This window comes from Kogia breviceps, chromosome 9 (assembly GCF_026419965.1).
Source record: "Kogia breviceps isolate mKogBre1 chromosome 9, mKogBre1 haplotype 1, whole genome shotgun sequence".
Classification (NCBI taxonomy): domain Eukaryota; kingdom Metazoa; phylum Chordata; class Mammalia; order Artiodactyla; family Physeteridae; genus Kogia; species Kogia breviceps.
In genome coordinates this window covers 115,250,012-115,273,781 of record NC_081318.1, presented here as the reverse complement: position 1 = coordinate 115,273,781, position 23,770 = coordinate 115,250,012, and the positions used below count along the sequence as shown (strand labels likewise).

The 23,770-nt window shown below is 49.3% G+C and overlaps 1 protein-coding gene across 8 annotated transcripts in view; it reads left to right on the top strand.

Annotated features, from left to right (window-relative positions):
* The window catches only part of CCM2 (CCM2 scaffold protein), a 56,910-nt gene that overhangs the window by 28,308 nt on the left and 4,832 nt on the right, over window positions 1–23,770 (top strand). For 7 of the 8 annotated variants that reach the window (XM_059073623.2, XM_059073622.2, XM_067043043.1 and 4 more), the window contains 4 exons: window positions 17,050–17,133; window positions 18,086–18,269; window positions 21,854–21,990; window positions 22,868–23,003. In XM_059073623.2, the coding sequence (XP_058929606.1) occupies window positions 17,050–17,133; window positions 18,086–18,269; window positions 21,854–21,990; window positions 22,868–23,003 (541 nt within the window). The remainder of the gene's footprint in view (window positions 1–17,049; window positions 17,134–18,085; window positions 18,270–21,853; window positions 21,991–22,867; window positions 23,004–23,770) is intronic. The other variant, XM_067043047.1, reaches the window with a different exon arrangement.

The following is a 23,770-nucleotide window of genomic DNA, read 5'->3' as shown; positions in this document are numbered from 1 at the left end:
CCCCCTGGTAACAGAGTGTGCTCCCCTCCCCCGGGGGACTAGAGCAGATTTCTGACGTTTGTGTCCTCAAGAGTCCTGGAGGGAGAAGAGACGGGGTGGGGCAGGGCTGAAAAGCTGATCAGAGGAATCATGGCTGAAACTGCTGTGATTTGGTAAAAGACAGACTCAGAGATTCAAGAAGCTGAGCTCACCACAGACAGGATAAGCCCAAAGCAGTCCACACCAAGACACGTCGTGGTGAAACTTCCGAAAAGTAAAGACAAAGACAGAGTCTTGAAAGCAGTGAGAAAGAACACTTTACCTGTAGAGAAAACGGAGTGATAGATTTCTCGTCAGAAGCCACGGGGCCAGAAGGAAGTGACGACATCCTTCAAGTGCTAAGAGACCGTGAAGAATCAAAGGCTGATGAAAGCACCACAGGCGACTCTGTACCCTGAGACAGCAGCCAGCAAACGGACCAGTTTCTTGAAGAGCACAGACTGCTCCGGGTCACGAGTAAATAGATGATTTGAATAGTCCTGCAACTATGAAAGAAATTTAGTATCTAATTTGAAAACTCCCATAAAAAAGTCTCCAGGCCCAGGTGGTTTCTGGAAAGTTCTATCATATGTTTAAATAGTTAACACTAATTCGACACAGTCTCTTCCAGAAAAACAGAAGGGGAGGGAATACTTTTTAACTCATTTGTGAGGTTAGTATTTCCCTGATACCAAAGTCAGGCAGCACGAAGCAAACATAAATTACAGATGTGAATACAGATGCTCAGGTATAAATGTAACAAAACGTGTAGGACTTGTCCGCCGAAAAGCGCACAACACAGATGAAAGGATCAAAGATCTGAATAAGTGGAGAGACATACCACATACATGGATTAGGAGGATTCAACCTAGTTAACATGTCAGTTTTCCCCCAATTGATATACAGGTTTGATGCAATTCCTATCAAGATCCCGGCAAGCTGTTTTGTAGATATAGACAAGTGTTCTAAAATTTATATGGAAAGGCACAAGAAGTAGAATAGATGGGACGGTTTGAAAACGAAGAGTTAACAGAGAGGAATCAGTCCACCTGATTTCAAGATGTACTTTAGAGCTACAGCAATGAAGACTGTGAGGCAGCAGCAGAGGGACCGACACAGTAACCAGTGGAACATCATCATGAGCCCAGAAACAGACCCAAACAAGTACACCCAACTGACTTTTGACAGAGGTGCCAAAAGCAAGTCAGTGGAAGGACCGGCTTCTTAGCAAATGGCGCTGGAGCCGTTGGACACCCACTGAGGGAAAAATGAACCTCACACTAAATCTCACACCTTATACAAAAATTAACTCAGAAGGGATCATGGAATTAAAGGGAAAGGGTAAAACGATAACACTTTTAGAGAAAAACCTAAGAGAAAATCTCCAGGATCCACAGGGTAGACAGAGTCCTTAGACTTGACGTCAAAAAGGGAGTGATTGGTACACTGAACTTCATCAAATTTAAAAACTTCTGTTGTGCAGAGGACTCCGTTAGGAGGATGAAAACACAAGCTACAGACTGGGAGAAGATATTTGCAAACCACCTACCTGCCAAAGGTCTTTTATCTAGAATATATAAAGAACTGTCAAAGCCCAATAATAGAAGAGCCAACAGCCCGATTACAACATGGGCAAAAGTCATGAAGAGACATTTATTTCACCAAAGAAGACAGTCAGATGGGAATAAGCCCATGAAGATGTTCAACATCACTAGCCGTTAGGGAAGTGCAAATTACAACCACAGGGAGACATCACGACATACCAACCAGAATGACTGAAGTTAAATAAGTAGTGAGAACGCCAGATGCTGGCGAGGATGCAGAGGGTCACTCATGCATGGCTGTTGGACGTGTAGAATGGTGCAGCCACTCTGGAAAACAAGTGGGCAGTTTCTTAAAAACTAAACATGCAACTACCGTCTGACCTGGCAGTTGCACTCTGAGTATTTATCCCAGGGAAATGAAAATCTGTGTTGACGCAAAAACCTATACATGAATATTAAAAGCAGCTTTATCCGTAATGGGCAAAAACTGGAAATACCCCAGATGTCCTTCAGTGGGTAGGTGGTTAAACAAATGATGTTGCATCCATGCTGTGGAGCCCTACTCAGCTGTGAAAAGGCGTGACTTGCCGATCGCTTCAGCAGCCTCCAGGAATCTGCAGAGAATTATGCTGAGTGAAAAAAGCCAATCCCCAAAGCTACATACTGTATGATTCCCTTTGTATAACATTCTTGATATGACAGAGTTATTGAAATGGAGAACAGAGAGGGCTTGCTAGGGGTTAAGGAGGAGAGCAGGTGGGTGGGAAGCGAGTGCGCCTGTAAAAGAGAGGTGGGAGGGACCTTGTGATGGAATGTTCTGTAACCCAACCTCGTAATCCCTATCCCGGTTGTGATGCTGGGTGATCACGAGATGTTACCTTAGGTATAACAGGGTGTGGGGTACAGTGGACCTCTGTGTATCATTTCTTAACAACTGCATGCCTTTTATAATTATCTTAGAATTAAAGGTTAAAAAAAATTAAAGACTCTGCATAAACAAAATTGTGATTTCTCTACCTCTTGGCACAGTGGTGAAATAGAATGCACCTAACAGGAGGATATAAGCACCAAGTAATGATTAAGTAATAAATTATCTAAATTGTAAGAAAAAAGGAAGGAGAAGTGGGGGTGGTGATATAAGGGAGTTAACTCTTTCTCTGCCGTAACTGGGAATCAACAGCTAATGTCTTAGATTGATGAATCGGGCAGTAGCAATGTAAAACCGTTACTTAGACACTTGGCCCTACATCCAGAAGACCCTGGAGTTGCCGCCTCTGGGAAGCAGTTTATAAGGTTGCCTGGATTGGGACCAGATGGTGGTTTTTTGTTATACACTTCTGGGCACTATTTACGTTTTTAAACTTCCTACGTGTATCACTTTGATAAAAATAAAAACAGCGACGACAACACAATGCACGCGTGGTGAGGAGACTTCTCCTCCCGCCTACTCGAGTGTACTTCTTTATGGAAAGTATTTCGTATTCAGAATGAGCATTGCTAACATGAAGGTGAGAGGCACTTAACAGTAGCTTCTCATTTCTGAATGCTCACCTATGCGGCAACACCATTTAACATTTTAAATACATTTTCTCATTGAATCCTCACCCGGCTTTTCTAAAGCAGAAGCATCCTTCCCAGGGTTTCGACCCCATGAGGCCCAGGGTGGTGCAGGGGTGCAAGCTCGGGACCTGTGAACCGACACTCTGGCTTTTAATTCGGGGGGGCAGCAGCGGGTAATTAATCACATGTGTGATACCAAACCCAAGATGCTTCTTGATAAGATTTGTGATTTCTTATTTATTGTATTTTTAAAAGTTGAATAGGTAAGTTATGGACATGGTACAAAATTCAGATGGTAAGGAGATGCCTGGTGAGGAGAGGTCCGTCCCCCCCACCCCCCCGGCCCCTGGAAAGAACCATTGGCATCAGTTTCTCGTGTGTCCCTGCACGGGTGGTCTGTCCATATCCGAGCACACACGTGCATTTGTTCCCAAATGATTACTTAGTGCACACTTTGCACCTCGTTGTTTACACGCAACAGTATATCTCGACATATCTTGGTGGGTTGGGGCACGTAAAGCTGCCTCGTCCATTTCCCTCCCGTTATAATGGCTGTACCATATTATATGTAACCCGTGATCTATTCATACATATTTAATTTGTCTCTGTTACGCATTTTACTAACCCTCTAGGATAAATTCCAGAAGTAGAATTGCTGGGTGTAGGGCTCGGTTATTTTTATCTTGACAGACATTTCCAGGTCGCCCTTCATGCGGGATTTAGGCTGGCATACGCCATTGGCAGTCTGGGCGAATACCTGCTTATCCGCGCTCTAAGGAGCCACACGGTGTACCTGCGGGCTTCTTGATCTTTGCCGGCCTGGTGGTCATAGTCTGTTACATCGCAGTTTGTACTTACGAGCGAGGTTGTGTATCTTTTCATATGGTCGAGTCAGATCTCTTAAGTGTCTTTCTACAGCCATTTTTCTGCTGGGTGGTTGGTGGTTTTCCCATACGTTTTCCCTAGCGCTCAGTGTGGTAGGTGAGTTTGCCCTTGGCGGTGAGGTTAGTTTCAAGGTTTTCCCTGTTTGTTGCTTGTCTTTGTTCAGAGATGTCTCGGTTCTCTAGAAGCAGGGCCTGAAACTGGAGATGGTGTTTGATGATTCAGGGTGTGTTCTCAGGAGAAGGGGAGGGAAGGAAGCAGGATGGGGCAGAGGAAAAAGATGTGTGTATGCCCACTTGTGGGCATGTAAGGGGCCCCTAAAGGCCACACAGGCGCCTCTTTGTCCCCAGTATGTAGCAGCTTCCCCACCTCCTCATCACGATCCGGGCCGGTTGCCCCTGCAGAACAGTACCACCTTTCTCTGCTTGCTTGTCTGCTGGCATCGGGAGGTGACTGCGGTTTTAAGTTTAGATCCCTTTTGTGTCCCCTGGTAGAAGCTTTCTACCCCTAGAGCCAGGCTCTCAAAACAGATGGAGCCAAAAGTTTCAGGGCTGGGAGCACACGTTCCCCAAGTGGGTCTCTGAGCCACTCCTGCTGCCGTACCTTGGACCCCAGACCCGTGCGTTCTGTCCACGGGGACCAGGCGTGGTGTAATGACTGTTGGTTCCAGATGTGCCCTGCATTCTGAGGAGATGTGGCATCCTTTCAGGTGTCCTCTCCTGGATGTGCCCCGACCCTGTAGGAGACCGTGCCGGTGTTCTGGGCCCCTGAGTTTCAGCATTGTCTCAGACCACCCTCTCTTCCAAGCCTTGAGCAGTTTCCTTCCCCCGTGTACTGTTACTCAAGTGAGTGACTGTGAGGCCCTTTGGAGGGAACTGGGGGCGATGCTGCAGCGCACACTGTGTCAGTGTTACAGATTCATTCTCCTGGGGCTTCTTGGCCTTTCCCTCGGGCACTTCCTGGCACTGGAAACCGGGTCGGAGACTGCCGCTTTGCTTTGGAGCAGCACACGGTGGTGTCCTTGTTTGTATACATGAGGTGGGACCCTGGTTGGCTCCCAGCAGCTCTCTTGCCCCTGGGAACACCTCTGCTCTAGCTGCATCTCTGTGGGGACTGCATACCAGCACCCGCCCCGCCTTTTGACCATTTAGTCACCGCCCACTGCAGTGAGCACGCCTGCCTGCCCTGCTCCTGGTGGCTGAGTGCTGCCACCTGGCTTCTGCTCTCCCAGGGTCCTGTCGTCCCCCCCGCTCCAGGAAGCCTAGTGCTACAGCATCTCCCCCATTAACTCTCCCACTGAGAACAGCCACCACAGAGCTGCTGGGTGGTGCCAGCACCCCTGCCAGCCCATTCTTTCCAGCTCATCCTTGAGAGTGGGGTGTCTTCCCAGCCCTCCCAAGTAGCAGGGGCAGTCCGTGGGGTTCCAGGTCTTACACGGTCGACCCCGTCCAGCGGGCCCACCTCTCTGCATCTTTTGAAACCTTTATCCACAGTTTGCTCGGCAATCTCCACTGAGTTTAACGTGGGCCTTGTGTTTGCTGAGCTTCTAAGCTGTGCTAGCAGTGCCTGAGAGCCGTGTCCGGGCCGCTGACCAGGGTTCAGTGCAGAGCCCCGTAGACACGCTCACCAGCTAGGGGGGTCCATCCACCTCCATCCGGCATCTGTTGCTCCATCAGTGTTCAGTCTCTTCCCAGCGGGTCCCAATCGTGCTATGTTGAGATTTGATCCCAGGAACAGGTCTTACGGCCAGGAGGGGCGGAAGGGGCAGACCCTGAGGAGAACAGCATTGTCATGAAAGGTGCGCATCCCAGTGAGGCCTGTGTGTTGTTTTTGAGCAAGGGGTGTGTGTGTGTGTGTGTGTGTGTGTGTGTATGGGGGTCCTGTAGCTTCTAACAAGTGGGATTGGGCCACTTCTGCAGGCCTAGAGTGCTGAGAAGAATATGAGATTGAGGTTCTCAAGCGCATCTACCTAGGTGTCCCCATCCCACGTCTCAGAGTCCTGCCCTTCCATCAGGGCCCATGCTCTGCCGTGGAAGACTTGTTGATCAAGGTCAAATAGGTGGATGTTCTAGGGAGGCTGACTTCGGCTCAGTATAAAAATGGATTTCTCTTGTATCTCATCAGCAACTATTTTTGGAAATCCTTTCCGCTGTTTAGAGCTGAGGTGACGAGCTCACCAGCACGTTCCTGTGTTGGCTGCAGTCTCTATAAGGGCAGCAGGAACGGCAGTGGGGTTAGCGGGTGCCCAAGACAGTCCGGCTTTTGCTGCCAGGGCTGATGGAGCTGATGCGACCGCTAGTCAGATGTCCCCTTGGTCTGTGTTGTTCCATCACGTTCATCCCTCTGCAGCTGTGTCCTGAATGTGCTACGGTCAGTTAATCGGCACAGCGCCCCGCGCCGTGTCATCTCACGGCGGGTGTGGGCTGGTCCCTGACATCGCCGAAGGAGGCGCTGCACACTGGTCAGGACCAGCAGGGCACCGCCCAGGACAGTGTGGAAGGCTTTTGTAAGAACTGCCCAGGAGGTACACTTTCTCCCATCTGGAGTTACAGCAGGAATGAGAGCTGCAGTTTTCCTTTTTGACAAAACATGTTTTACTAATACATATTTTACAGCGAAAAAAGTCTCAAATGAGTGAGGACTCACCTCTGTGAAGAAAGTAGACTCCTTCGTGGTGATCTGTGAGCCTGAATTTGAAGTGTGGTGGCACTTTGAGAAAGGCAAGACGGTGGTGGTGACGTTGTGTCCCCCAGGCCACGTGGAGGCGGGGCCGTCCTTGTATAGTCCTTCAGACATGGTAACCCCAGGGCACTTTAATATGACCCCAGCGTAGTCAATATTTTTTTATTACTATTTGAATTTAAGCAAAATTAATAATTTGGGATGATACACATCTAGAAGTGGTAACTAATATACAGTATAATACTGATTATGATTCAAAAGGTTTTTAGCAAATGCAATTATTGAGTGAAGCTAGGATATGATTTTTTTATTGTGGTGAAATATGCAAAACATAAAATTAACTGTGTTTAAGTGTATATTTCATGGTATTAAGTACACTCACGTAGTTGTGCAGCCATCACCACCATCCATTTCCAAAACTTTTTCTTTTCAGAACTTTTCAGTACAATAAATATATATACATACACACACCACATATTATTTATCCATTCATCTATCAATGGGCATTGGGTTGTTTCCAACTTTTGACTGTTGTGAATAATGCTGTTATGAACATGGGTGTACAAATGTCTGTATGGGTCTCTGCCTTCAGTTTTTTTTCTTTTTTAAATTGTGTTAAAATATAGCATAAAATGTACCATCTTAAACCTTTTGAAGGGTGCAGTTCAGTCGTATGAGATACATCCACATGGTTGTGCAGCCATCACCACCATCCATTACCTTAACTCTTTTCATCTTGTAAATCTGAAACTATACCTATTAAACAAAAACTCCGCATTCTTTCCTCCCCACAGTCCCCGGCAACCATCGTTCAGTCTCTATGAATTTGGCTTCTCTAGGAAGTTCATGTGAGTGGAATCATACACTGTTAGTCTTTTTGTGACTGGCTTATTTCACTTAGCATAATATTCTCAAGTTTTACCCATGTTGTAATGTACTGCAGAATTTCCTTCCTTTTTAAGGCTGAACGATATACGCTTGTGTGGATACACCACATCTCGCTCATCCGTTCCCCCTTCAGTGGACACTGGGGTTGCTGCCATGTTGTAGTTGCTGTGAACATGGGTATACAGAAATCTCTTTGAGACCCTGCTTTTAATTCTTTTGGGTTTATCTGTACCCAGAAGTGGAATTGCTGGGTCATACGGTAATTCTATGTTTAATTTTTTGAGGAACCTCCATGCTGTTCTCCACAGCAGCTGCACCATTTTGTATTCCCACGAACAGTGCACAGGTGTTCCAGTGTCTCTGCATCCTCGCTGGCACTCGTTATTTTCTGTTTTTGTTTGTGTTTTGTTTTTCACTAGCCATCCTAATGAGTTTGAGGTGGTATCTCATTGTAGTTTTGATTGTATTTCTCTAATGATTAGTGATCTCAAGCATCTTTTCATGTTCTTATTGGACATGTGTGTATCTTCTTTGCAGAAAGGGCTGTTCACATCTTTTGCCCATTTTGGCATCAGGTGTTTTTTGTTGAGTTTTAGGAGTTCTCAGTATATTCTAGATATTAATGCCTGTCAGATATATGATTTGCAAATATCTTCTCCCATTCCATGGGTCGCTCTTTCACTCTGTGCATAGTGTTTCTTAATGTACAGAATTTTTAAATCTTGTTGAACTCCGGTTTGTCTGTTTTTTTGCCTTTGTTGCCTGTGCCTTTGGTGTCATATCCAAGAAATTATTGCCAAATCCAATATCATGAAGCTTTTGTCCTATGTTTTCTTCTAAGTTTTATTGTCTGCTTGCAGTTCTTTTACATAGGTATCCAGAAGTGGAATTGCTGGATCATATGCTAATTCTATGTTTTATTAAGGAACGACCATACTGTTTTCCCTAGCGGCTGTACCATTTTACAGCCCCACCAGCAGTGCACAGGGCTTCCAATTTCTCCATGTCCTCACCAACACATTATTTTCTGTTTTGACAGTAGCCGTCCAGATGGGTGTGAAGTAGTATCTCACTGTGGTTTTGATTTGCATTTCGCTAGTTACTAGTGATATTGAGAATCTTTTCATGTGCTTATTGGTCATCTATACACTTTCTTTGGAGAAATATCTATTTAAGTCCTTTGCATATTTCTTAATCAGGTTGTTTGGTTTTTTGTTGTGGAGTTATAGGAGTTCTTTATGTATTCTGGGTATTAACTTCTTGTCAGATACAGGATTGCAAATATTTTCTCCCATTGGGTAGATTGTCTTTGCACTCTATTGATGGTGTCCTTTGATGTACAAAGTTTTACATTTTGATGAAGTCCAGTTTGTCATTTTTTGTTCTCTTATTGCCTGTGCTTTTTTTTTTTTTCCACATTAAATGTTTTTAAAATTGTGTTAAAATACACATAACCTAAAATTTACCATCTTAACCATTTTTAAGTGTACAGTTGCAGTGTTCTAACATTCACGTTGCTGTGCAACCATTATGACCATTCACCCCCAGGACTGTTTTCGCCTTGCCAGACTGACACTCTGTACCTATTAAACAATAGCCCCGTTTCTCCCTCCTCCCAGCTTCTGACAGCCACCGTTCCGCTTTCTGTCTCTCTGAATTTGACTACTCTGGATACCTCACATAAGTGGAATCACAGAGTATTTACCTTTTTGTGCCTGGGCTTATCCATGTTGTAGCATGTATCAGAATTTCCTTCCTTTTTAATGATGAATAATATCCCACTGTTTATAACACATTTTGTTTATCCCATTCTTCCTGTGTCAAGAATTGAGTTGCTTCCACCTTTCGTTATTGCCTGTGCTTTTGGTATCATATCCAATGAATCAGTCATTGCCACATCCAATGTCATGAAGCTTTTCCTCTATGTTTTCTTCTAAGAGTCTTACAGTTTTAGGTCTTAAATTTAAGTGTTTGATCCATTTGAGTTAATTTTTGTGTATGGTGTTAGCTAAGGGTCAAACTTGATTCTTTTGTGTGTGGAGTCTTGTTTTCCCAGTACCACTTGTTGAAAAGATTGTCCTTTCCCCATTCAATGGTCTTGGCACCCTTATCAAAAATCAACTGACACGGGCTTCCCTGGTGGCGCAGTGGTTGAGAGTCCGCCCGCCGATGCAGGGGACGCAGGTTCGTGCCCCGGTCCGGGAAGATCCCACATGCCGCATAGCGGCTGGGCCCGTGAGCCGTGGCCGCTGAGCCTGCGCGTCCGCGGCCTGTGCTCCGCAACGGGAGAGGCCACAGCAGTGGGAGGCCCGCGTACCGCAAAAAAAAAAAATGAACTGACACTGTATATGAGGGTTTATTTCTGAGCTCTCTATTCTATTTCATTGCTCTGAATGTCTGTCTTGATGCCAGTACCACACTGTTGGTTATTGTAGGTTTGTAGTAAGTTTTGAAATCAGGAAGTGTGAGAAAAGATGAAAGGTAATATTGATAAATTTAAGGAAGGGTTTGCATTTGGTTTACATGAGCACATATGAAGAGGATAGAAAGGCCTCAGCTAGCTGCACATCTGTGACAACGTTCTGGAATGTTCATTTGGAACAACCTTAAGTATGAGCCAGTAATTAGATGTGCTGCTTATTTATTTCTAAACTGTTCTGTCCGAGGGGTGGATTCTCAGCCATGTCGAGAGTGGGGAAATTAATACACAGTTTAGTTGTATTCTCTCCCCCTCACCCCCAGCTTAGAAAGGATAAATTCTAACACTTTTTAGAATGCGTGTGCATTTCCCTTTGGAGTCACCCAGCACACACTGAACAGCTTGTGAATGCAGCTGTTGTGAAGTTTAGGAGGCTCATCAGACTGTGCCTACACTCAGCCTCTATCTGCCACTGTGCCCTGTGTGAGCTTCTACCAGTCCCTCTCCTCTCTGTGCCAGTTTCCTTCTCTGTGGGCAGGTGGCTGCCTCGCACAGCGGTAGGTGAACTGGCTCAGGCCTTTGTGTTTACCTTGCTTGCATTTGATAATCCCCAGAGTAACCTGCCTGCTTGGTTCCCCAGTCAGAGAGGGCATCTGCAAACAAAGGCAGTTTGATGTCTTCCCTCCCAATCTTTACCTTCTGTTTCCTTTTCTTGTCTTACTACATTATCTAGGACTTCCAAACAGTATTGAAAAGCAGTGGTGAGAGGGGACATCCTTTCCTTGTTCCTGGTCTTAGGCAGTCTTAGAGCTTCTTACCATTAAGTATTGATGTTAGCTGTAGGTTTTTTGTACATGTTCCTTATCAAGTTGAGGAAGTCCCCCTCTCTTTCTAGTTTGCTGAGAGTTTTTGTTATGAATATTAGAGGTTGTCAAATGCTTCTTCTGCATCTGTTGATACCGTATGATTTTTCTCTTTAGCCTGTTAAAGTGGTGGATCACATTAAATAATTTTTGAATGTAGAGTCAACCTTGCATACCTGGGATAAATCCCACTTGCTTTTGGTTTATAATTCTTTTTATACGTTGTTGGATTTGATTTGCTAATGTTTTGTTGAGGATTTTTCTATCTATGTTTTTGAGAAATATTGATCTTTCCTTTCTTGTAGTATCTTTGGTTTTGATCCTAAGGTAATGCTGCCTCAAAAAACGGGTTAGGGGGCTTCCCTAGTGGCACAGTGGTTGAGAGTCCGCCTGCCGGTGCAGGGGACACAGGTTCGTGCCCCAGTCCGGGAAGATCCCACATGCCGTGGAGCGGCTGGGCCCGTGAGCCATGGCTGCTGAGCCTGCGCGTCTGGAGCCTGCGCTCCGCAACGGGAGAGGCCACAACAGTGAGAGGCCTGTGCAACTCAAAAAAACAGAAAAACAAAAAATGGGTTAGGAAGTGTTTTCTCTTTTCATTTTCTCGAAGAGATTATAGAGAATTGGTATAGTTTTTTCGTTAAATGTTGAGTAGAATTAACCAGTGAATCTGTCTGGGCCTGATACTTTCTGTTTTAGAAAGTTATTATTCAATTTCTTTGATAGCTTATATGCCTTTTCACATAATCCATTTCTCCTTATGTGAATTTTGGTAGATGGGGTCTTTCAAGGAATTCCACTGGTGGTCCAGTGGTTAGGGCTCTGTGCTTCCACTGCAGGGGGCCTGGGTTCAATCCCTGGTCAGGGAACTAAGATCCTGCAAGCCGCACAGCGCGGCCAAAAAAAAGAATTCCGTTGGGATCTGAGAACATACTTTGTATGGTTTCTGTTCTTTTAAATTTGTTAAGGTGTGTTTTGTGGCCCAGAATGTGCTCTGTTGTGGTGAATGTTCATGTGAGCTTGAGAAGAACGTGTATTCTGTTGAATGCTGTTGTTGGATGAAGTAGTCTGTTGATGTTAGTTATATGCAGCTGGTGGAAGATGTTGAGTTCACCTTTCTCCTTAATCATTTTCTGCCTGCTGGATCTGTCATTTTCTGTCCATTTCTGAGAGGGGGGTGTTGAAGTCTTCATCTGTAATAGTGGATTCATCTGTTTCTCCCCGTAGTTCTATCAGTTTTTGCCTCATGTGTTTTTGAAGCTCTGTTGTTAGGTGCATACACATTAAGGATTGTTATGTTTTTATTTTGTAATACCCCTCTTTAAAGTCGGTTTCATGTAGACAAAATATACTTGTGTCTTGAATTTTTTATCCAGTCTGACAGTTTTTGTCTTTTAATTGGTGTATTCAGACAATTCACATTTAAAGTGATTATTGACATAGTTGGGTTAATATTTACCATATTTGAAATTGTTTTCTATTTGTTGCTCTTGTTCTTTGTTTTGTCTTCTACTCTATTTCTGTTTTATCTGGTTTTATTTGAGCATTTTTATAATTCCATTGTTTTTCCTTTCTTAACATATCAATTATACTTCTTGTTATTTTGTTTATTATTATTATTTAATTTTCTTTTTTTTTTTTTTTTTTTTTTTTTTTGCGGTATGCGGGCCTCTCACTGCTGTGGCCTCTCCCGCTGTGGAGCACAGGCTCCGGACGCACAGGCCCAGCGGCCACGGCCCACGGGCCCAGCCGCACCGCAGCATGTGGGATCCTCCCAAACTGGGGCACGAACCCGCGTCCCCTGCATCGGCAGGCGGACTCTCAACCACTGCGCCACCAGGGAAGCCCTGTAAGGCTTTTGATTTCTCCGTCAAATCTGAATGAGATCTTTTCCGGGTAGAGTAATCTTGGTTGTAGTTTCTTCCCTTTCATCACTTTAAATATATCATGCCACTTCCTTCTGGCTTGTAGAGTTTCTGCTGAGAAATCAGCTGTTAACCTTATGGGAGTTCCCTTGTACGTTATTTGTTGTTTTTCCCTTGTTGTTTTTAATAATTTTTCTCTGTCTTTAATTTTTGTCAACTTGATTACCATGTATCTCGGCGTGTTTGTCCTTGGGCTTATCCTGCCTGGGACTCTCTGTGCTTCCTGGACTTGGGTGGCTATTTCCTTTCCCATGTTAGGGAAGTTTTCAACTATAATCTCTTCAAATATTTTCTCAGGTCCTTGCTCTCTCTTTTCTCCTCCTGGGACCCTATAATGCGAATGTTGGTGCATTTAGTGTTGTCCCAGAGGTCTCTTAGGCTGTCTTCATTTCATTTCATTCTTTTTTCTTTGTTATCTTCCATGGCAGTTATTTCCACCATTCTGTCTTCCAGGTCACTTATCCGTTCTTCTGCCTCAGTTATTCTACTATTGATTCCTTCTAGTGTATTTTTCATTTCAGGTATTGTGTTGTTCATATCTGTTTGTTTGTTCTTTAATTCTTCTAGGTCTTTGTTAAACACTTCTTGCATCTTCTCAATCTTTGCCTCCATTCTTTTTAGAGGTCCTGGATCATCTTCACTGTCATTATTCTGAATTCTTTTTCTGGAAGGTTGCCTATCTCCACTTCATTTAGTTGTTTTTATGGGGTTTTATCTTGTTCCTTCATCTGGTACATAGTCCTCTGCCTTTTCATTTTGTCTTTCATTGAATGTGGTTTTCGTTCCATAGGCTGCAGGATTGTAGTTCTTCTGCTGTCTGCCCTCTGGTGGATGAGGCTATCTAAGAGGCTTGTGCAAGTTTCCTGATGTGAGGGACTGCTGGTGGGTAGAGTTGGGTGTTGCTCTGGTGGGCAGATCTCAGTAAAACTTTAATCCACTTGTCTGCTGATAGGGGGGTCTGAGTTCCCTCCCTGTTGGTTGTTTGGCCTGAGGTGACCCAGCACTGGCGCCTACAGGCTCTTTGGTGGGGCTAATGGCAGACTCTGGGAGGGCTCACTCCAAGGAGCACTTCCCAGAACTTCTGCTGCCAGTGTCCTTGTCCCCTGCAGTGAGCCACAGCTACCCCCCGCCTCTGCAGGAGACCCTCCAACACTGGCAGGTCGGTCTGGTTCAGTCTCCTGTGGGGTCACCTGCTCCTTCCCCTGGGTCCCAATGCGCACACGACTTTGTGTGTACCCTGCAAGAGTGGAGTCTCTGTTTCCCCTGGTCGTGTGTCAAAGTCCTGCAATCACATCCTGCTAGCCTTCAAAGTCTGATTCTCTGGGAATTCCTCCTCCCATTGCTGGATCCTGCAATCACATCCTGCTAGCCTTCAAAGTTTGATTCTCTGGGAATTCCTCCTCCCATTGCTGGATCCCCAGGTTGGGAAGCCTGACGTGGAGCTCAGAACCTTCACTCCAGTGGGTGGACTTCTGTGGCACAGGTGTTCTCCAGTTTGTGACTCACCCACCCAGCGGTTATGGAATTTGATTTTATTTTGATTGTGCCCCTCCTGCCATCTCATTGCAGCTTCTCCTTTGTCTTTGGATGTGGGGTGTCTTCTTTGGTGAGTTCCAGTGTCTTCCTGTTGATGATTGTTCAGCAGTTAGTTGTGATTCCAGTGCTCTCACAAGAGGGAGTGAGTGCACGTCCTTCTACTCTGCCATCTTGAACCCTGTGGCCCTCAATTATACTTCTTTATAAATATTTTTAGTTGTTGCCCTCGGGTTTGCAATTTACATTTACAGCTAATCTTAATCTGTTTTCAAATAACGCTACATTGCTTCACAGGTAGTGCATGTACCTTATGACCAAATTAATTTCCCATACATCTTGCTATTTTTCTTTTGAACAAACTGTTATCTGTTAGATCATTTACAACAAGTAAAGTAGAAGGTATTATTTTACCTTCATTTATTTCTTCTCCCATGTTTTTTTCTTGATGTAGATCAATTTCTGACCAAATTATTTTCCTTCTCTCTGAATAAATTCTCTTTAACATTTCCTGCCAGGTAATCATGAAATCTCCCAATTTTTGCTTGTCTGAGAAAGACTTTATTTCTCCTTCACTTTTGAAGGACAGTTTCACCAGATGTAGAATTGTAGGTTGGTGGGTTTTTCTTTCAACACTGAGTGTTTCACTCTTCTCTTGCTTGCATGGTTTCTGAAGAGAAGTTTGATATCGTCATTACCCCCTGCTTCTCTGTAGGTAAGGTGCTGTTTGGTGTTTTCCTGTTGCTTACTTCAAAGTTTTCTCTTGGTCTTTGATTTTTTTGCAATTTGAATATGATATGCCTAGGTGTAGTTTTTGGTTTTGTTTTGCTATTTATCCTGCTTGATGTCCTCTGAGCTTCCTGGGTCTGTGGTTTGGTGTCTGACATTGAGGAAGTTCTTAGCCATTATTGCTTCAAGTATTTCTTGTGTTTCTTTCTCCCCTTCTTTTCCTGGTAGTCCCACTACACATTTGTTATACCTTTTGTAATTTTCTATTGTTGGATATTCTATTCCTTTTTTTTTGGTTTGTTTTTTTCCCTTCTTTTCTTTTTTCTATTTCCTTTTCAGTTTGGGGAGGTTTTACTGACATATCTCCAAGCTGTGTCCATCTACTGGTGAATGGATCAAAAGCATTCTTCATTTCTGTTGTAATGTTTTTGTTTTTTAACATTTCCCATTGATTTTTTTTTTTTGTGGTACGCGGGCCTCTCACTGTTGTGGCCTCTCCCGTTGCGGGGCACAGGCTCCAGACGCGCAGGCTCAGCGGCCATGGCTCACGGGCCCAGCCGCTCCGCGGCATGTGGGATCTTCCCGGACCGGGGCACGAACCCGTATCCCCTGCATCGGCAGGCGGATTCTCAACCACTGCGCCACCAGGGAAGCCCCCCATTGATTTTTTTCCCCTTAGAATTTCCATCTCTTTGCTTACATCGCCGATCAGTTCTTACATGATGTTCACTTTATTAGAGCACTTAGGCTGTTAATCATAGTTGTTTTCAATTCCTGGTCTGATAATTCCAAAATCTCTGCCATGTCTGAGTCTGGTTCGGATGCTTGCCCTGTATGTTCAGCATTCTTTGCCTATTACCATGCCTTATGATTTTTTGTTGAAAGCTGGGTGTGGAGATTCAGGTAAAAGAAGCTGAGGTAAAGAGGCCTTCCTGCCTGGCCCCCAGAGTTTTGTCTCAAGCTTGTCCGTGCCCGTGTCCAGCCCTTGGTCAGTGCCCTTCTGGTGCGCCTCCCAGGCCGGCTCCTGTGGCTTCTCCCCGGGGGCTGTGATTCTCTGTCCCCCGTTGCTCTCTCCAGTTTTGGGGGCAGCAGTCTGCCCTGTGACCTTGTTCTCTGATGGATCTGAGAAGACATGTTGATTTTTCAGTTTGTTCAGCTCTTTTCTTGTGAGGACAGGAGTGACGACATTGGACTGGAGGCAAGAAGTCTGTTGTCACCCTGTTACCAGCGACTTTAAACATTCCAGTTAGTGAGAGGATGAGAAATGTTGGCTGTAAGAGAAATCAGTAACCCATTAAATCACATTTAAAAACTGTGTTAATTGGTGGAGATGTGACACGAACACAGCCGACGCAGCACTGCGTCCGCACCACACTCGGGGCCCTTCTCGTTGAGGTTTGTTAGCCGGGTGCTTCGTGGCCTCGTGTCACTTCATTTCTCTGTGCTCATCACTCAGCTGCCTAGCCCTTCGTGACTTAACACGTTTACTTTTAGCAGGTTGTGCAGAACCATTGTTTTCAGTTTCCAACCGTGACCTGGAAACACAAGCCATCCTTGTCTGTCCTTTTATTTATTTTTCATTTTTATTTTTATCTTTTGGTCACACCATGCACCTTGTGGGATCTTAGTTCCCCTATCAGAGATGGAACCAGGGCCCCCTGCTGTGGAAGCCTGGAGTCTTAACCACTGGCCCGCCAAAGAAGTCCCTTGTCTGTCCTTTTAGAATCCGGATTCCACCAAACTAATTTTTGAGGTGTCCTTTAGAGGACTTTCATGACAACATTGATGCAGTCTGGTGGGAAGTGTGGGAGTGTTCTCCTTAGCTGGGAGAGATTTTGCTAAAAATTTGGAGCACGCCGCCTTGAGGAGTTCCCCACTGCAAGCCGGGGCTGCGGCCAAGGGGCCTGGTGGTGGGGATGCGTGAGGCTCTCACAGTGCTCTGCTGGCCCGTGGTGGTGTTGGCTCATCTTCCCTTTCTCATGGCACTTTCTCTCTCCACTTTCTTTCAGTACTTAGGTCAGTTAACATCCATCCCAGGATACCTGAATCCCTCCAGTAGGACTGAAATCCTGCATTACATAGACAATGCAAAGGTAACCCCATCTGTCCGACTCTGTCCTCCTAACCCTCAGCCTGCTTCATCTCCTGACCCTGACCTCTGACCCTCTCAGCCTGCTCCACCTCCCAACCCTGACCTCTGACACTCAGTTTGCTCCACCTCCTAACCCTAACTTCTTTTTTTTTTTTTTTTTTTTTTTTTTTTTGTGGTACGCGGGCCTCCACTGTTGTGGCCTCTCCCGTTGCGGAGCACAGGCTCCGGATGCACAGGCTCAGCGGCCATGGCTCACGGGCCCAGCCGCTCCACGGCATGTGGGATCTTCCCGGACCGGGGCACGAACCCATGTCCCCTGCATCGGCAGGCGGACTCTCAACCACTGCGCCACCAGGGAAGCCCTAACCCTAACTTCTGACCCTCAGCCTGTTCTACCTCCTAATACTGACCTCTGACCCTCAGTTTGCTGCACCTCCCAACCCCGACCTCTGACCCTCAATTTGCTCCACCTCCTAACCCCAAGCTCTGACCCCCAGCCTGTTCCACCTCCTAACCCCAACCTCTGACCCTTGTTCTCTGACCCCAGCTCTTGGCCCTCCGACCATGGGCCTTCATGGCTGTGAGGGATGACCCAGTCCCATCATGTTAGGGGTGCACTTGGCCCTTGGCTATCAAGACTGTTCCTCAGTCTGAACATGAACTTTATTCTCCAGACTTGCTCCTGGTGGTTCTGGGCTGTTTCACAATTCACGTTTTCGAGATGTCCAAACCACACGCCACAGGTCTGAATCTAAAGGCGGTTCCAGAAGAACCTCCCACGTAGTTTGAACACAGCAGCGCCCTGGGGGCGATCATGGCAGCTCTCAAGGGAGCAGCACTCTGCTCGTGAGGCAGTACTGGCTGTGTGGGCCGAGCGTGCCACACGCGGTGTGGGACCCCGCGGGAGCCCGTGGCCGGGCCCTGTGTTTCTGATGCCGTGTGCTTCTTTCCAGAGAGCCCACCAGCTCCCTGGACACCTGACCCAGGAGCACGATGCTGTGATCAGCCTGTCTGCCTACAACGTCAAGCTGGCCTGGAGGGACGGGGAGGACACCATCCTCAGGGTCCCCGTCCATGACATCGCCGCCGCGTCCTACGTGCGGGATGACGCCTCACACCTGGTGGTCCTAAAGACAGGTATGGGCCTGGGGAGTGGGGTCAGGAGGGTCCTTGGCAGATGCCGACCACGCCTCTGTGCTGAGGAGTGAGTCCGTGGACTTCATGGAGCTCTGGAGACAGTTTCTACAGCGGTGGGTCAGCCACTGCCACCCACTGTGCCTGAGAGAAGCCCTCCGTCCAGAGCAGGGCAGTGACCCAGGAGGCTGTGAGGAACACGTGCTGAGCTCAGCCCCTGTCACTTAGCGCGGCCCCCGTCCGGGATGCTGGCGTGGCCTCTGGCACCCAGGCCTGGTAGAGCCCCGGGCGCAGGTGTATCCACAGGGTGAGGGTGGGCCTCAGCTCAGCCCAGCCAACGTTCGGCCCCTGCCTTTGGCCAGGCAGTCTTCCCAAAGTGGGGGGAGCAAAGATGAGACCAGACCAGCAAGGAGCTCTCTGTCTGCGAGATGTTCTGAGTGTGTCCGTGTAGGAGAATCAGAGAGAACCTTAGACCAGCCATCAGCCCCGCTCGCCCAGCCCACTCCTCTCACCTGGCGATGAAGGAAAGGCTGCCTGGCAGGTCCAGAGCCCTGGCCTAAGTCCCTGAGAAATGAGGAGAGAAATCACGGTTTCACACGTGCCATGCCCTTCCTGGCGGGCAGTTCTCAGGTTGTTGCCGCAGCATGGACGCCGTCCTGGGCTCCTTTAGGCGCTGGCGGCGGCTGGGTTGAGCCCCGGAGCTGCTCGTTTCCAAAGGGCCAGTGGCGGGGTGTGAGGGTGGCCCGCTGGACCGACCTGGGTCGCACGCTGTGCTTCTGGCAGTGCAGAGTTGTATTTCTGCTTGACGTCGTTAGTTCACGGGGATCTGAGGGCTTTTTAAGAGCCAGGGCCCTGGTGAGCTTTCTCATTACTGACTCCTCGAGCTTCAAGGAGGTTTCCGTGCAAGGGCCCGTGTGCACAGGTAGCTGGAGCGGTTTGTGCGGGTGGCTGCCGGGATTACTACAGCCCCTCCCCTCTCTGTGGCTATGGCTTAGCGTCCCCTCCGCCGCGTCACACACAGCACGCACGCACACGCTCACACTCCCCACACGTGCTTGTAACACCCATGTGCATCCTTGCACTCACTCACATGCACTCACATGGGTCCCACACACTCACACACTCTCATTCACACTCCCTAGTTCACATGCACACTCACACACACCCCTGCTCTGTCATGCTGCACTTTGGAGCGAGGTCCCCTCTGTGCTCTGCTTATTCCTCATTTCCCCTCATTTCCTGTGTTCATTGAGCAGCTACCATTTAATGACAGGCATTATTTTAGGTTGAACAACATGAAGCTGCATTTTAATCTACAAAAATGACAATTGAAGGTGGCTCAAACTAGTAGAAAGCATGTGACATGAATGATCTCGTTTAATCTCCACAGTAAACCTGTCAGGAGGGTTCTGTTTACTTCCACTGCTGCTGGTAGACTAACTGGGAGCAGATGGTCACCTGGTGGGTGGGTGGTAGACCAGTTGAGGAACTGGCTGTGTAACTGCTTCCACCAGCGCTGCCCAGCGCCGTGGTAGCTGCTGTGCCCTGCCAGGGGACTGTCCCCGCAGGAGGCCCGAGGTCTGGGGCCTCCCTAGGGACCGAGCAATGAGGAGAGCACTCTAGCTGCGGGGCCCACTGGCGTTTGGGCCGGTAGGAGGGGAGCTGGCCCCTGGGTTTCTTGTGTCCAGGACATTTCTCAGCGTTAACCACAGAGCAGATTGCTAGGAAAACAGGTAGTCAAGTTATTTCTGAGAGAGAGGATGAGCTCCATAGGAGAAACTTCCCAAAAGATGAAAACCAGGGCCCAGTGCTTTTTTTTTTTTTTTTTTTTTTTTTGTGGTACGCGGGCCTCTCACTGCTGTGGCCTCTCCCATTGAGTAGCACAGGCTCCGAACACACAGGCTCAGCGGCCACGGCTCACGGGCCCAGCCGCTCCGCGGCATGTGGGACCCTCCCAGACCGGGGCACGAACCCGCGTCCCCCGCATCAGCAGGCAGACCCTCAACCACTACGCCACCAGGGAAGCCCGGGCCCAGTGCTTTGAGAGCTTTCACGTTAAAGGAAGAGAGTGAATTCTGTGTCCTGGAGCGGCGTCCTCATTCTAGCGGGTGGCCCCGAAGGGAAGCCTGCAGACCGGGGGCCTCCTGGTCCCTCAGAGGCTCCTGTGCCCATCAGGCGTGCTGTGTGTGAAGTGGTGCACGTGGCCGTCCTCAGCACAGGTGCCGGCAGTGGTAGCTAACACTTACTAAGTGCCTAGTACCTGCGGGCTGTCTGTGTGCCTCCTTCAGCCGAGGCTGTGCTGACATTTGGGACAACATGGGGTCAGGGGTAGGGGTCAGGTCTGGCTGCAGGAGGTTCCGTGTGGCAGGCAGAGCTCGGAGGGCATGGAGACATCTCGTTAAAGGATGTTTCTGTGGATGTAGGAGAGTGGACAGTGGATCTGAACTGGGACCTGTGGGGACAGCCTGTAGGACTGTGGCTGGATGCAGCTGGGGGACCGGAAGTGGGCTTGCTTTGCATGGCTTTGGAGCCACGTGCCTGCTTCCTTGAGAGCAGCCACGGGTGCGAGCCACAAAGCTACTAAAAATGTTCTAAAAAAGTAAAACGGAACAAGTGAAATCAGCGTTACTAATGTATTTCATTTAGCGCTTTATGTCCAGACGTCACGTCAGCGAGGTCAGGGTAACGGTCGCTAGTGAGCGCTCACGCAGTCTTCTTTGTCCTGAGACCTTGAGGGAAGTTTCCAATTCGGGTGCCGCTCAGCACCTGTGGCCCGTGGGTCTGTGGGACGGTGCAATCCGGGGTCTAACCGTGGGATTCATGGGGCTCAGCCTCCACACAGGGTGCGGCCAGCCCTGCTCTTCAGAGCCCTGGTCTTTGCAGGCCCATCCACCCCAAGCACGGCTGTTCCTGGCTGGGTTCCCGTCTCTCAGCCGTGTCTGAGCTTTGGGTGGTCTCCTCCTGGGTGGGCTTGTGCTGAGCTACCCTGGCATCGGGGGAGCTCAAGCCTTCACCTCCACTTCCTGCTCCCAGGTGTGTCTGAGCATGCGATCAGACAGGCCTGAGCCCTGTTCCTGTGGAAGCTTCCCTGGGCCCCAGGCCCCCCTTCCCACTTCAGGAATTCCCCCTCGCGTCCCGCGAGGCCTTATGTGTGAGGAGGCGGCGTGCGGTGTTCGCGTCCAGATCCCTACCTGGCTTCTTCCCTCACGCGCCCCCGGGCCTGGCGCTCTGCCCCCTGGGCCGCGTTTCCCCGTCTCCTGTCAGGATTCTGTATTAACCTTGTCACTAGAAGCCTGTGAATGCTTTCTTTGGTGTAGATCAAAAGCGGCTGAATATTAGCAGTTTCATATCTCAGCCTAAGATAGTCACACCGCCTTTGGCCAAGATGCTGGAAGGTCACGTGAGGGGCTGGCTCTGAGTGCGCAGCGGCAGGGGATGAGGGATGGGCGGGTTCTCTTGGGAAGGGAAGGTGACGGTGGGGGTGTGCCTGGCCCGGCCTGCTCCCGCCTGAGTCAGGTAGGGGCCGCCCAGAGCCTGCTGTTGAGCTCCCACACCTGCCCTAACCTGCCACGGCGTTGACTTCCCAGCCCAGGACCCCGGCATCTCCCCCAGCCAGAGTTTGTGTGCAGAAAGTTCCAGAGGCCTCACCGCAGGCTCCCTGTCGGAGGGTGGAGCCGGGCCCGTGGAGGCCTGCTGCCTGGTGGTCCTGGCCGCGGAGAGCAAGGTGAGCGGGGCTGGCAGCTGGCACCCAGGCCCTGCCCACGGTCTGCCCATCCCCCCATACCCTGACCCAGCCCCACCTGCAGCTTGCCCAGGCTCCGCCCACGCCAGATCCAGCCCCGAATACCACCCGACCCAGGGCCCACCCCAGGTCCCACTGGCTCCCAGTCCGCTGGTCCGTTCTTCTCTTGATGGGCCTCTCCCCTCCCTCCCCCACGCTCACGGGTGCCGTAGTCTGTACCCCAAGCTGTGCCCTTGGGGAAGATGCTTGGGAGTGGGGAGTTGGGGCTTGGGGCCCCACCTCGGCCACCAAGAGCCACCAGCCTCGGGGAGCCCCTTGATACCCTTCTGTTAAGCTTTCACATTTGTGAGACCAAAGCAGGGCCGCCCCACCTTAGGTAGCCTTTGATCAGCATGCATCCTCCCCAGCCCGCCCACCTTCCAGATGGGAAGTTCTTCCTCGGGGCCGCCCCACTGGCCTGTCCCCACTGGAAGCTCCTGCAGACACTGCCCCGTGTCCCAGGGCAGAGCCGCCCCAGATGGGACCCTGCGTTAACGGCACACACGTGAAACAGTTGTGCGGTGTCGGGAATGCCGTCCGTGTGTGTGACCTGGCACGGGTGCTGTTCCCTCCCTGCCCCTTTCCCGTGGCCGGGACAGGAGTGGGGAGACGGCGCTGGCTGGAAGGGCAGTGGAGGAGGAGGGCCGGCAGCTGACGCTCGTGCGGGTCCAGCCAGCTTCCTGGGTGTGGGCTGGTGTCCTTGCGGCCCCGTGGGGCAGCGGCAGGCGGCAGGCCCTCGGTGCAGGTGTTCATTCTGCATCTGAGGTGTCGAATGCCCGGAAGCTGCCCAGGAAGGCTCCGCATTGTCCTCCATTGGCAGGTCGCCGCAGAAGAGCTGTGCTCCCTGCTCGGCCAGGTCTTCCAGATCGTATACACGGAGTCCACCATCGACTTCCTGGACAGAGCCATATTTGATGGGGCCTCGACACCCACCCACCACCTGTCCCTTCACAGTGGTACGTGAGCAAGAGGGCCCCGCCGCCACTTCCCTCCAGGGCTCACTGCCGCGAGCTCTTCCCAGGCCAACACCTGGGCAGCCCTGTGCAGTGACCCTGCGGCCACCGTCCCGGGGGGTTTGAGCCGACGCCCTTTGTTCCCAGACTTCACTGTTCACGTTAATCTGCAAGTTTAGTCAAGGCACACGTGTTCCCCCCAGTCCCTGCTTTAGGCCACCTGGTGGCTTCCTGCATAACTTTGGGGGCCGGGAACACTTTTTCTGGAACCACGCCTGGCCGAAGTCACTTCACCAAACTTAGAACCCAGGGCCAGGCGGGGCTCCCAGCGCTGGGGCTGAGAGTGGGTGTGAGGCCCCTTCCAAGACGAGGCCTGCCCAGGGCGGGGTGGGGGGCAGTGGCGGGAAGAGCGAGGGGGGCCCGAAGGCAGTGTAGCCGGACCAGCGCTCAGAGCCACTTCCTCCTTTTGGGCATCTGCGGAGCGTTTTCCGGAATCTGTGAGCAAGCACAAGATGCTTCATTTGCGTGGTAGCCCACTTGAGCTCAGTCTTCTAAACACCAAGAGCATCCGCTTTTCAAATGCTTAGTATACTGAGGAGCCACGGCTTCTGTCAGCCAGGTGAACAGAAAGAAAGGTGTTGGAGACAGCGCAGCGGTAGCCTCCATGGCAGGCAGCCTCTGGTCTTTCTGTGGAGAGTCTAGCCGTGCACGCGCCCCCGGCGGCTCACGTGTCTCCACGAACAGCGCAGAACCCTTTGCGTGTTGACGAA